Source organism: Ursus americanus, chromosome 2 (genome assembly GCF_024610735.1).
Source record: "Ursus americanus isolate L20-20 chromosome 2, mUrsAme1.1.p, whole genome shotgun sequence".
NCBI lineage: Eukaryota > Metazoa > Chordata > Mammalia > Carnivora > Ursidae > Ursus > Ursus americanus.
In genome coordinates, this window is record NC_142128.1 from 36632491 (window position 1) to 36645674 (window position 13184).

At 52.9% G+C, this 13184-nt stretch overlaps 1 protein-coding gene across 2 annotated transcripts; it reads right to left on the bottom strand.

Moving 5' to 3' along the window:
* Positions 1 to 726: 726 nt before the first annotated feature.
* Positions 727 to 13152, bottom strand: DNAAF8 (dynein axonemal assembly factor 8). 2 transcript variants are annotated; one of them, XM_045784267.2, is made up of 9 exons: positions 12803 to 13152; positions 10133 to 10306; positions 8802 to 8930; positions 6354 to 6866; positions 4946 to 5060; positions 3537 to 3675; positions 2262 to 2393; positions 1778 to 1891; positions 727 to 1009 (listed from the first exon to the last, which is right to left on the bottom strand). In XM_045784267.2, exons 2-9 carry the CDS (start codon positions 10286 to 10288, stop codon positions 727 to 729), a joined length of 1581 nt encoding a protein of 526 aa, XP_045640223.2. In that variant the 5' UTR covers positions 10289 to 10306; positions 12803 to 13152. The 2 variants fall into 2 exon arrangements, with proteins under 2 accessions (XP_045640223.2, XP_087726965.1); XM_087870839.1 differs by lacking the exon at positions 8802 to 8930.
* Positions 13153 to 13184: the final 32 nt, after the last annotated feature.

Below are 13184 nucleotides of genomic sequence, written 5' to 3' on the forward strand. Positions count from 1 at the left end.
AGGACTCTGAAAATGAGGGGCGGTGGGGGAAAATGCTTGCAAAGTAACAGGAAGGATGTCGTCCACAAGGCGGGGCACTGCTCTGTTCCGTGGAGACCGTTTGGGTGTCAGGACACTCAGGACTCTATGGAAAGTCAACTCCACCCATAGTTCGGAAGGACCCTAAAACAGATGTGTGCCTTTGTATCTTGGTTAAAGAAAAAAGCCTTCAGTCTTCACCACTTTATCAAAGACTCCATTTGGTGTGTGAGAGAGAATGTGTGGTGTGTTCATGTAAGCATATAAAAGAGCAAGCAGCCAGGGAGCCAGAAGAGAAGGCTCAATTCCCTTCCAAGACCCTTTCAGCCCTGAAATTGTCTAACTATGTTTTACTTAAGTTTTAGTTTTAGAAAGAGCTTGCGTGATGGCAATAACAGATGTGCACTAAAGAGAAGAGTGCAGGCTCAGGAGAGAAAACACCGGACAGTCCCACCGTCGGCACGGACCGTGCTCTCCATGGTGTCTGCTTCCCAGGCGCTGTCAGAGGATCTGTCATCATGCTCTGTGTACAACTGTGTTCTGGCATCTTTGCTCTAAGTGCATAGAATGATCTGCCCTGCAGCCTGAAGTGTCTGTGCTGCAGAAGAAGCACCTTTTCACGGAAACAAGGGAGAGCCAGGGGCCTGGGCCTGTGGTTGGAGAATGGAATCCCGCCCAGCTCCTTCTCCGATCTGGTCCTGGAGGCAGCTACAGTTGGCCCAGGGGAGGCACCGGGGCCTCCCTGGCTGTCCCTGGCCCAAGATTGTCACCTAGCGCCCTGGGACCTTCCCCTGGGCGTCTGGCCTGGGTGCTGTGCTGCTCAGCCCAGGCTGGTACATGTTGCTTCCTCCCAGTGGTGGAGCTGGCTTGATCTTCAGGGACCTGAGCCTTCTGGCCACTAGGACCCCCAGTGGCAGGCAGATTGGGCTGAGCCGTCCCCTTCCGAAATGCCCTGAGCTGCTGGAGAAGCTGACTCTTCCCGGTGCAGTCCCTGTGACACAAGAGACGATCAATCAACACCAAGTGGAAACAGACCTCCCCACAGGAAGGGGCCAGAGTGCTTCCAGAAGCGTGTTCCCTGGTTGTCAAGATGGTAAGTGAGAGATTTTGGCGTCTCAGCCCGTGCTGAGTCCCAGGGCATGTCAGCATGTTCAAGGCTTCTGGGAGCACACCCATGTGACACTTCTCAACTCAGATTTTTCTTTTTTTTTTCCTACATGCCTAATCATGTACCACTTTAGGGGAAAAGCTGCATTTGACTCTGACATTCCCAGAGGGTAGAATCCACAGACTTTGCAATTCCAAAAACAATAGATACGGCATATAAATCTCAGTGGCCCCAGGACCAGTGGGGTCTTCTCTGAATGGGACACTGCAATTCTTCCTTCACCCAGGCCTTTCATTTCCAGCCAACAACCACCACTTCATTCCATCCCAACAACTTCTCTTCGCCTCCAGTACTATCAGGAGTAGGGAGCAAATCAATCTGGGGAGCTGTTTTTCAGAAGGAAAGTACTAATCCCTTTTAAGGAGTGAACTAAGGTGTCCTTGGTGATGTTGGGAGGACAGCAGTCCAGGCTGGGGGCCAAGTGGGTTCCCATGGGCCACCTCCTAGATCTCCCCCCCTCACCCACACAAGCTGGCCCTGTGGGTGCAGGACAGAGCTGAAAGCACAAATGTTCAGTGTGCCAGGCTGAGGGCTTGCTGTGGAAAGCAGAGATGGGACGTCCTCAGGGGGTGGGAGCCTCTTGGTGGTTACCGTAGCCGCCGGAAGGAAGGACTGTCCTGCTCGGCTGGGCCCTCCTGGTGTCCGAGAGCCACTGTCTCCTCTTCCTCCTCCTCGCTGTCAGAGGAGCTGGAGCTGAGGCTGGAGCTGGAGGAGAGGAAAGCTGGCTTCACGGGATGTGCCCCGGGCCACCCAGGCCTCCCTATTGATGCAAGGCCACTGGGATTTCCTGCCGAGTGGTGGAGGGACACACCCCAGGGCGATGTACCAAAGCCCAGGCTCTGTTTGCTTAGAGCTCCACCTGGGTTCTTCCCTCCCTGCGGGGAAAGCCTGCTGATGGGACCAAGCAGGATTGTCTGCCAGGCTCAGCTCCCAGCGAAAAGCACTTCACTGAGCGGTGCTCTGGGACTGGCCCACACCAGCGTGACTCCCACGTGTCCGAGCCCCTGCTCCTCCTGAGGCCAATGGGAGCACTGCAAAGCAGGGCTGTCACCACTCCCAGTACCTTTCCACCGACCTGGGGTCTGATGGCTCTGAGGGCCGCAGATCAATGAAGATGGTGGGAGGCTCTGCTGGGCTCCTTAGCTGCCGGCTCTTGGCCAGTGTCAGGCCCAGCTCAGCCTGGAAGCCTGGCTCCCTCGGAACAGATCTGAGATGAGAGAGCAGGGCTTTCTGAGTCACGTCTGGGTGATTACGGTGTGACCTGAGGTAGGTCCTGTAAATGCACCTGCTCTTTTGCTCTTCAGAACAACCCTCAAGATTTGGCCAGCGCTGATCAACTGGACTGTCCATGGTGACTGAAATGTTCTGTATCTCTGCTTCCCAGTGTGGTAGCCACTTGCCACAAGTAGCTATTTAAATTTACTTGTAAGCTAATTACAAGTAAATTTAAAAATAAAATAAATTTTAAAAATTCATTTCCTCAGTTGCACCAGCCACGTTCCAAGAGTTCAGTAACCATGTGTGGCCAGTGGCTACCGACTGGACAGTACGGGTCTAGACATTGCTTTTTCTTTTCCTTTTTTTTTTTTTTTAAAGACTTGAGAGAGCGAGCACAAGGGGGGTGGGAAGGAGCAGAGGGAAAGGGAGAAGAGAAGCACATTCTCCTCTGAGTGTGGAACCCAAGATCATGACCTGAGCCAAAACCAAGAGTTGGTCACTCAACTGACTGAGCCACCCAGGCATCCCTAGATATTTCTATTGGTCACTGGGTTGCCAGGAACAGAAGCCCACTCCAACTAGCTTGGGTGAAAAGGAGAATTCACTGGCTCTCAGATTCCTAAAGTGCGGGAAGCTAGGTTTTAAGGGATCCCAGTGCCCTGTGCCCACCTCTCCCCTCCAGTTTCAGTGTTTCTCACTACAGCTGGCCTTTCTCTGCCTTCCCACTCGCACCCAGAGACAGGGAGATTGGAAATTCTCACAGAAAGGCTCTGATTGGCCTGGCTCAGCTCAGACTCCAGGACTGACATAATTAACAGTGGCCAGAGGGGCAGGGTCCTACTCTGGGGGAGCCATGTGGATGGTGAAGGGAGGGTTCCCTGGGGGTGTGAAGAGCAGGTGCTTTGCGGCTTGAGTCCCAGCTCTGCCATGTATGGCCTGGGTAAGCCAACCTCTGAGCCTCAGTTTCTCCTTCTATAAAATGGAGATAATTGCAGCACCAACCTGATCAGATTCTTGAGATGAAATGAGAACTATACATCAAGTGCCCCACCCAGGGTAGACCTGGTTCACGCTGCAAGGCCGTGGCCAGTTCCAGAGAGAGGACAGGGGCTCTGGCTGGCAGAAGTCTCACCTGCTCCTGGCCTCCTGCCGCATGGTGTCCTGGGGTGTGTCGGCAGGCACCCTCCAGGCAGAAGGGGCTCTGGACTGTGTGGCGCACAGAAGAATGAGCTGTTCCATGAGCCTGTCCTGGCTGTTTGGCAGGGGGTGGTCTGATGGGAAAGCAGGGAGGCTGCTGAGCGGGGACACCCACGGTGTGACTGCCAGCAGCCTGAGCCTTAGGACCCTTTGGACTCCCCTGTGTGGATCTACCTCTCTGTGCACCCCCTCTGCCACTCACAGCCCTTTATGAGGACCCCACCTCCCGCTCCGCAGGACCAGGGGAGTGATAAGTACGCAAGCCCCGTAAGGTAGGTTTACCTCACTTCCTCACCCCCCAGTCCCACTCGTCAGAGGGAACCATAATGAACAGGATTATCCTCTACAGATTTTTTTTCACTAAATAGATTTTGTCGTTCCGTGTTAATACACATAGATTCTCTTCATTGAGCTCTGGAGCATTCTGTGGTGTGACGGATTTAGCTTGGCTCCTATTGAATATTGAATAGGGGTCATTTCCGAATTTTCACAATCATTAACAGTGGTGTAACGAACATCCGTAAATACACATCTTTACCCACTGGGGTGTGTGTTTGGGATAGATTTTAGCAGTGGAATGAGTGGATCAAAGGCTTATATGGCTTTAAGTAGAGAATGGATTCTGCCACATCACCCTCCAAAAAGGGTGTATCGGTTCCAGCGCCCAGCCCTGCCCGGCCTTAGAGGAGGGACGGTTTCTCCACACGCTGCTGTAAGGCTTTAAATTACAAACAAAACCACGTGGAAACAGCACCAGCGGCTATCAGCCACAGAGGAGGTGTGCTCTGGAATTGGAGCCTGGAATCCCCACACCTCCTTGCTCTTTGCCTCCCTCAGATCAGCTTCTACTCCCTTTGTGGCCCAGGGTGGCTGGAGAGGGGAAGAGGAGCTTTCCTCTTATTTACAGAACTGCCCAGAGCAAGGGCACAAATGCAATAAATCACATCCCTGGCTTTCTCGTCAGTGGGGAGGTCAGTGGAGGCAGGGTGTGCTTAGCGGCCAGCTAAAGGAGCACAAATGGCAGATTGCTTTGCTCTAAGAAAGAGGAAGGCCCAAGGAGGTGGGCAGGAGGGAAAGTTGTGAGTCAAGGGTAGGGATCTGTCTGAAGGCCCCTCTGTCCTATCTGCAGAGCCTCCTTCACATCCCGACACCCAGTAGGTCATATACATATGAGTGGATGAATGGATGGAAGTTTCCACGGACTGGCACCTACGTGTTTGGGACCATGAGGGCTGAGCAACAGAGAGGACAGGGTGGGCTGCAGGGCTGACCCTATTTTATTGAGAGGACCCGGAAGGAGCTGCTTGTGGGGATGTATTTGGGTCCTGGAATTCAAGGTCAAACCTCGGGCCAGGCGGTCAGCTGCCCACCACGAGGCTCTAGGTGCGTGATCTCCCCTGTCGCCTTCTTGCCCTGCCAGACTCTGAAGGATGTGATCCAAATCCCACTCTTCAAGTTCCTGAAATAATTAAAGCAGTGATTACGAGGCAGCCACAGGGTCCTGGTGGCGGGAGTGCCCGATTCCACAGCTGCTGTGACCAACGGAGGCCATCGTGGGTTGATGTGGGTTAGAAACCCCCAGGGTTTAGGTGCCTTCCCACCTGAGCACTCTCTCACCCACACCTCCTGCCATGGCCTTCCTACGCCTTTTTTGAGCAGGACTTTTGTTTTTTTGGTACAAACACTGTTGGGCCTGGAAACCCAGTGTCGTCTTAGGCTCCTTAGGTTCATACAGGTGTAGGGCTGGGAGGTTTAAACGTTCTGCTCTATGAAGGAACAGGTTGTTCTGGGCTGGTGCTGTCACAGGAGGACTTGGAGGAGAGTGCTGGGGGCTCCTGGCTGTGACGAGAGGAGGGAGGAAGTTAAGTAGGAATTGGTGTTTCTTGTGGACCCTCTTGCAACTCCTTCAGCCCTAGAGGTGAGTGAAAACAAGTGTTTTGGGGCAAGCAGACAGGAAAGACTGGCTTACTTCAACAGCAGTCGAGAAGAATAAAATTGATAAAAATGACCTTCATGTGCAACCTGATGCCAGTTTTCTCTCCGTTAAGAAAATTATCAAAATTTGCAAATAAGGCAAAAAGGAATTGCACGATGTTTAAATGTCATGCTGGAGCTTTTCTGACGAGCCCACCTCCCTGGGGGCGGTAATTTGGTTTCCACAGGCGTCCAGGGCCTCACCTATGTCACAACTTTGTAAAACAGACACAGGTGCAGTGGTTTTCTCTGTCCCGTGGAGACGATAACCCCAGAGGTAACCCACACACCCACTGACACAGGCATGACTGCCCGCTGAAGGACCTGGGACCATGGGCTTAGGGGCCTAAGGTCGTTGCTGTAGACTAAATGTCTGTGTCCCTCCAAAATTCACAGGTTGAAATCCTCACCCCTAGTGCAATGGTGTTTGGGAGGTGGGGCTGTTGGGAGGTGATTACTAGGTCAGGAAGGTGGAGCTCTTATAAAAGAGGCCCAGAGAGCTTCCTTGCCCCTTCTACACGAGGACCCGGCCAGAAGATGCCATCTGTGAGCCTGGAAACAGGCTCTCACCAGACATCAAATGTGCCAGTGCTGTGGTCCTAGACTCCCCAGTCTCTAGAGCTGTGAGAGATTAATTTCTGGGGTTTAAGCCCCCCTAGTCTATGAGAGTTTGTCACAGCAGCCCAGATAGACTAGGCCAGATGTAGTGGGCCAGGCCTCAGGTTAGCCACCGTGCAAGGGACCCCTCTGAGGTAGCGCAGGCAAGGGGGTTGCCTACCTTGAGGGAGAGCACTGGAGGCCCTTCCCGGGGCCTCTCTGGGGGCATTTCTGGTCTCAGACCTGCTGCTGCCATGGCACAGGGCACCTCCTTCACTGGACTTTGCTCACTGCAGGCTGGGTCCCGGGCATCCCAGGTAACCTTATGGAGTATGTCCTTCTCAATCATCCTCCTTCTCTCCCTTCGGAGGGCTCTGCGGTCTGTGGAGTCTGTGCCCCGGTGGGCTTGTGAGCCAGCGTCCAGGGGTTCTGTTTTCGGGTCACCCTCCCAGGGGGAGAAGGTGGCTTCTCCATGTGGCCCCCGGGGAGGACCCTGGGTGTCGAAGGACACAGCCCCATGGTTGCCTTCCTGCCACGTGGGGGTGTCCTCGGGCACCTGAAGAAGGGAACTGGCCTCACCACAGCTCTCTACAGGCCCACCGGGATCCCCGCCTTGCACAGAGGCAGCCCCCTTTGTCTTTGCGGCCCACTCCTTCCAGGGTTCTGCAGTGAGTTCCGCAGGCACCACACCGGGCTGTGGAGAAAACAGATGTCCTTAGCATCCTCAAAAACATACTTCGGGAATTTTTAAGTCTGTGGTAGTAAAATATGTATGTGACCTAACATTTGCTATTTTCACCAGTTTTAAATGTGTCATTCAGTGGCATTAAGTACATTCACAATGTGCAACCGTCGTCACCACTGTCTATTTCCAAAGCTTTTTTATCAGCCCGCAGGGGCTGTGCCTCCCCGCCCCCAGCCACCAGTAACCTCCGGTCTACTTTCTGTCTCTGTGGCTTTGCCTATTCTAGATACTTCATGTAAGTGGACTCCTACAGTATTTGTCCTTTTGTGTCCTTGCTTAGCTTGGTGTTTCCAAGGTCCACTGAGGCAGTGGCATGTGTCAGTACTTGGTTCCCTTTCACGGACTGCATACTGTTCCATTGTATGGATACACCACGTTTTGTCCGTCCATTTTGTTTGTTGATGGATACTTGGGTGGTTTCTACCTTTTGGCCACACAGCTCTTAACAGGTAGACAAGAAGAAAGCCAGGCCTTTTGACTCCAGAGCAAGCCCACAGCCTCTGCCCCCATGAGTTGGTGCAGGCTGTCCCATCCAAACGGAAAAAAAAAAATTCTCCAGAAGAGTCGCCAAGGTAGTAGTAGAAATGAAGAAAACACGAGATAAATCCATGTGGACGTTGCCGCACCTGCACTAACCAGAGTCTTGGCAGCCCTGGGAGTTTCTCCTGCTTGGGGTTTACTTCTAGGCACGGCTGGGTGAGTGGGTGATGTCTGTCACGGTGATGGGTAGGAGACATGCCCTGCCTGGTTCTATCAGATGACCCTGGGTCAGTCAGTGCTTGCACTGAGAAGTACAGACTGCCGGCACATAACCACTCTGCCCAAACCAGCACGGACAGACTTGACCAGACTCTAGCAAGGCTTCCAGCAGCATACGGCTAGGATGACCCCAGCCCTGCCCGAGAAAGCTCAATGCTGCAGGGAGAATCTAGTGTTTGTTCCAGCCAACAGCTGACCTCCCTTTCTTAGAGCATTTACTAAAAAGGGTTTATTATTGTGAGTAATACCCTTATAACCGAGAAGCACCTGTCATGGGCCTGAGAGCCATTCCTTTGGAAGGACCTGGCCTCTGTCTCCCTTCTCCGTGGGAGGCTAGACTGCTGACTTCCATAACTGCCAGCAACACACCTCCTGGCCCGGTCACACCCACACTGACGGGCTCTCTGTGACCGTTCACCACCCTGACTCTCGTGGGCCCTGCTCTCCCCCTCCCTCCTTCTCCCTTTAACACCCCAGTCACCCTGCACAAACCAGACGGAGCTCAGCTCTTTCCCCTGCTGTCACCAGTTGCCAAATAAAGTCGGTTTTCACGGCTTTGAATGTCTGACTCTGTTGGTCTTTGACAATATCCCCCATTCCCCTGGTTAATGAGTGACCACTAGTTGTAATAGTTACAACGGAGCTAAACCAGTCTCCTGGAGCTTTTAACAAGAGCCAAACAGGACTGACCAGTTGGGGACCTGCACAGTGATGAAAGCCTATTGACGGATTCTATTTATAAAGGCAGCAATTAATTTTAAGCACCAAGCCATTAATTTTAGATAGAGTTTTTGGTCTCTGGAAGTGGGAAGACAAGAAAATGGGAAAATTTACTCTGATGGTTGGCGATGACTAACTATGATACTTAGTCATAGGGTGTGCTGTGGTGTTTCCTAATTGTTTCTCGCGTTCACCTCGCCTCTCCAGCTAGGGGCACCTTCTTACCTCTGAATCCCCACTGCTACCCTTATTAAATCAACAAATGTTTAGGGAGTGCTGGGGTTTTAACCTCTTTGACCCCCACTGATGTTAGGGTCTAGTGAGAGTATGGACACCCACACCCATAACCCATTCTGCCCGCAGGGTCCCAGCGTCATGGATCCCCAGAGCCTGCCTCCTACAGACCTCAGGAGACCCATCGACCGTAGCAAGCCAGGCCCTGGCAGGGTCTTCAGCCAGCTCCTCTGACAAGTCTGGGATCAGGGCAGTTTGATCTCGCTGGAAGATGAACAGCTCCTCTGCCCCGCAGTCTGACTGTGGACAAACGAGAGGACTTTTGGATTCCAGGGCAGTGGCAGAGCCAGAAGGGCTTCAGGTTCCACCCCCCCTTGCCCTGCTGCTCAGGAGTGATCTGGGGAGATTAGTTTTCTGCCAGAGGCCCTTGCCCTAGCTGGTTCCTGCCACTGCTTTAGAAAAGGGCTCGGCCGCACAATCTTGTAAAAGTGAGATGCACGGCTCCTGGTTCTGCACAGACCTGCTGCCCCCTAAGACCTTGCACATAACAGGTACTCAGTTAATACCCAGCATTGAATGAACAGGGCAGCGAGGTGGTAGCTGAAAGAAGAGCCCAGCTCTCCCCCTGCCCTTCAACCTTCAGCCAACACTTAAATGACACAGAGCCTTGGTGCCTCTAAGGGGAGAGGGGACACTTAAGTCCCCAGCTCACCTCACGAGGATATCTGAGGGTGAGAGCAAACGAGGCTGGAGACATGACAAGGTACTGGGGTCACATTATCTACTCTCCGTTAGCCTTGCCACACACTGGAAGATTCCCCAAGGCCCAGGCGGCTGTGTTGTGCTCATCTTTGCAGGTATCCCTGGTAGCACCCGAACCCGACGGGCTACTTCTATCACCCCTGAGCCTTCTTGAAATGCCTTCCTGCACCTGTGTGTTGGGCACCCACTACTAAGGAGCTCCTGCCCGGTGCCTTCTTTACCTTTCACCATCAGTAGGGGCGCTGTCACGTCTTATGCGTGCGCACGTGCCCACTCTCCACTATGTGGAGTTGCTGGTACAGCTCATTTAAGACTGAATTCAGAGTCACTTTTGTCACCCAGTGTTCTCCATTCAGTGTTCAATGTTAGTCAGTAGAAACTAGAAACACCATTACCATCACCGCGAGGCAGGGTCTGCCAGGTGCATAACATTACAGAGCGCTTCTTGTTCTTGAAAAGGCAAAATAGGCTCCATTAATGTTTGTTCAATGAATGCATGCTACCATTTCAATGCATCATGATATGCTCTTGGAGGAATTCTCCACTCATGGTTTGGGGTCACTGAAATGGCCCATGAGGATGCCAAGTACCAATAAATGTATTCAGAGAACAAAAACCGGATTATGACAAACACAGAAGCTGATAAGCTCTAAAGCTGTTCATGGGTCAGCATCATGTTTGCCATGGGAAGAAAGGGCAGTCAGGGCCTAGGAAGACATGGGAAGAAGGCGCTTGCTTACCAAGGAGGAATCTGAGTCCAGAGACGGGAGCTGCTCCCTGACGGCCTCAAGGATGGCATCCCAGGGCCCTGTCTGGGAGGCCCAGCAAGGTGAGGACTCCTCATCTTTGTCCTGGGATGCCATGAGGGCCCAGGCTCCAGGGGTGCTTCTTAGCATGCCATCATCCAAGCAGCCCTGCAGGGGACACAGGGTGAAGTGAGAGGGTACTGGGGCCAAGGGTCAAGAGCTCAGGGTGGGGCTGGGGGGAGGGCTGCCCTTTTTTTTAATTTTTTTATTTTTTTATTTGACAGACAGAGACAGTCAGAGAGAGAGGGAACACAAGCATGGGGAGTGGGAGAGGAAGAAGCAGGCTCCCAGTGGGGCAGGGAGCCTGATGCGGGGCTCAATCCCAGGACTCCGGAATCACTCCCCAGGCCGAAGGCAGACGCTTAACAACTGAGCCACCCAGGCGCCCCAGGGCTGCCTTTTCAAAGCACCTACCACACTGTGGGGGATGAAAACAGACTCCCAGACCTTCCACTTGGTTTCCCTTCTGGTTCTGTGGGTTCCTGTTCCTGTCAGTCACTGTGCCCTCATCGTGTGTGTGGTGCAGGTGGAGCCCAGATACACAGCTGACACTTAAGCAACACGGGGTTGAGCTGCACCCATCTACTTGTATGCAGATTTTCTTCTATACATATAGTTCAGTACTGTAAATGTATTTTCTCATGATTTTCTTAACATTTTCTTTCCTCTAGCTTACTTTATGTGGGAATACAATATATAATACATTTACAAAATATGTCTTCATCGACTAATTATGTTATCGGTTAGGCTTTCAATCAACAGTAGGCTATTAGTAGCTAAGTTTTGGGGGAGTCAAAAGTTGTATGTGGAGGGGTGCCTGGCTTGCTCAGTCGGTAGAGCATGTCACGCTTGATTGCGGGTTTGTAAGTTTTGAGTTCCACATTGGGTACAGAAATTACTCAAAAATAAAATCTTTGCGGGGGACACCTGAGTGGCTCAGTCGGTTGAGTCTGCCTTCAGTTCAGGCCATGATCCTGGGGTCCTGGGATAGAGTCCCTCATCCGGCTCCTTGCTCAGCGGAGAGCCTGCTTCTTCCTCTGCCCAATCTTTTTTCAAAGATTTTATTTATTTGTCAGAGAGAGAAAGAGAGCAAGAGCGGCGGGGGGCAGGGGGTGGGGGCAGTGGCGGAGGGGCAGAGGGACAGGGAGAAGCAGGCTCCCTGCTGAGCAAGGAGCTCCCTGTAGGACTCTACCCCAGGACCTGGGATCATGACCTGAGCCAAAGGCAGACACTTAACTGAGCCACCCGAAGGCAGATGCTTAACCGACTGAGCCCCTTAAAAATGAAATCTTAAAAAAAGTGCATGTGGATTTTGACTGCGTGGGGGGTCGGCACCCCTAGCCCCTGTGTTGTTCAAGGGTCAAACTGTATGTAGATATATATAGTGGGATGTAACAATTTATATACATACGTAGGTATATGTATATGATAAATGGAATTTGTGAGTATGATATACAGACTATGTAAACTATATCCCACACAACATAGATAGTATTATTATCTGCATTTTACAGACTCAGAGAAGTTATGTTGTTAGTAAATAGCAAAGACAGAATTTTTATCAAAGTTAGAGGGGATTTCAAGCCCCACTACAATTTACTGCCCCCTTACACAGGAATAGACATTTTGGAGTCCCCAGGAGATATTTTTGGGTCACCACTCAGATTAACCCCCTCTACCCAGGCATTTAACCAGACCCCTCCCCCTCTCGTATCCCAGAGTCTAACAGGAGAAAGCCTGGTCCCTCAGGGGTCAAGGTGGCTTTAGGAATGTGGGATGATGTACTTCAGAGCCAGTGTCTGGACATCCCTTGCAGCGCCAGAGGCCACTGTGCGTAGGTAATGGGAAGAGAGCACACAGGCCCTAGCCGTGTCTGGCTAATACCCCATCAGGGTAGCCGCAGGAGATGTGAGTGGTGGGGTACTTGCTGCTTCTGTGCTTACCGAAGCTGAAGCAGGAGCTTGGTGCACCCTGAACTGTGAACAGCAGGGTGGGGCTGTAAGTCATACACACAAAAGGGGATGTGTTTTTGGAAACAGGGCTCTGTAGGGCAGATTGTAGGACAACAGAATCACGGAGATGAAGGCGGCTACCAGCGACTAGGCTGTTCTAGGTAGGCAAGGCAACAGGGGAGGGAAAGGCACTACAGGCTGCAGGAAGAGCAGGTACAGTGGCTCAGAGGAGCGAAAACTGCCCAAAAGGTTGGGGGAAGAAGGTATCCGTTGCTGGAATATGCGGTGAAAATGAACCAGATAGCGCAGGGTCCTGAACGCCCAGGTGAGGACATCGGCTCATCCGGCGGACTAGGGTTAACATCTAACGCTAAGCCAAAGAGCCCCGGCAGTCTCCTCCGAATCCTGGCGCCGTCTCCATGTCCGTTTCTTGGCTGCAGCCCGTTAGCCCCGCCCCCCTCCAGCCCGGGGGCGCCCTGTTGTTATGACAACCAGACGCCAACGGCCTCCCGGGTCAGCCTTTTAAAATTCTAAAGCTGGGAAACAGGAAAACACTTCGCCCGTCTTACCCACCCCCACTCCCCGTTTCCCGCCGTCCTGTCCAAATCCCGACCTGTAGGTTCGCAGCCGCGGCAGGCCCGAGGCCACTCACCTCAAGCCTCCGCCTCCCCTCTCTGCGCGGTCCTGACAGGGCTATAAACAGTCCCCAGTGCGTCCCTCCGGACGCGCTCGGCCCCTCGGGCCGCGGCGCGACTACTGAAGCTGTCACGGCCTTCAGAATTCCCCCTCGGCAGAGTCTTAGATTACTGGACTGCCAACAGCACTTTTCCCCCTGCTCCTCTTTCGGGACTTGGCGCGTCCTGCCTCCCTTGAAACAGGATTGGCTCCCCCGGCCAGGGGAGGGGCGGGGCAGGGCGAACTCCCCCTGTTCATTGGCTGCTGTGGGCGTCACACAGCGAGCCGGGCGAGCTGACCGGAAGGTTCGGGTGCGGGACGGACGAATTGCACGGCGGCGCCGAGAGCTGCCCCGCGGC

What these genes read in the sequence shown, in the direction of transcription:
- DNAAF8 (XM_045784267.2), bottom strand. Translation starts at nt 10,288, where the DNA reads ATGCTAAGAAGCACCCCTGGAGCCTGGGCCCTCATGGCATCCCAGGAC. An exon ending in TGGACTCAGATTCCTCCTTG is followed by an intron (nt 8,931 to 10,132) that starts GTAAGCAAGCGC and finishes GTTTGTCCACAG; the next exon opens with TCAGACTGCGGGGCAGAGGA. An exon ending in CGGTCGATGGGTCTCCTGAG is followed by an intron (nt 6,867 to 8,801) that starts GTCTGTAGGAGG and finishes TTTTCTCCACAG; the next exon opens with CCCGGTGTGGTGCCTGCGGA.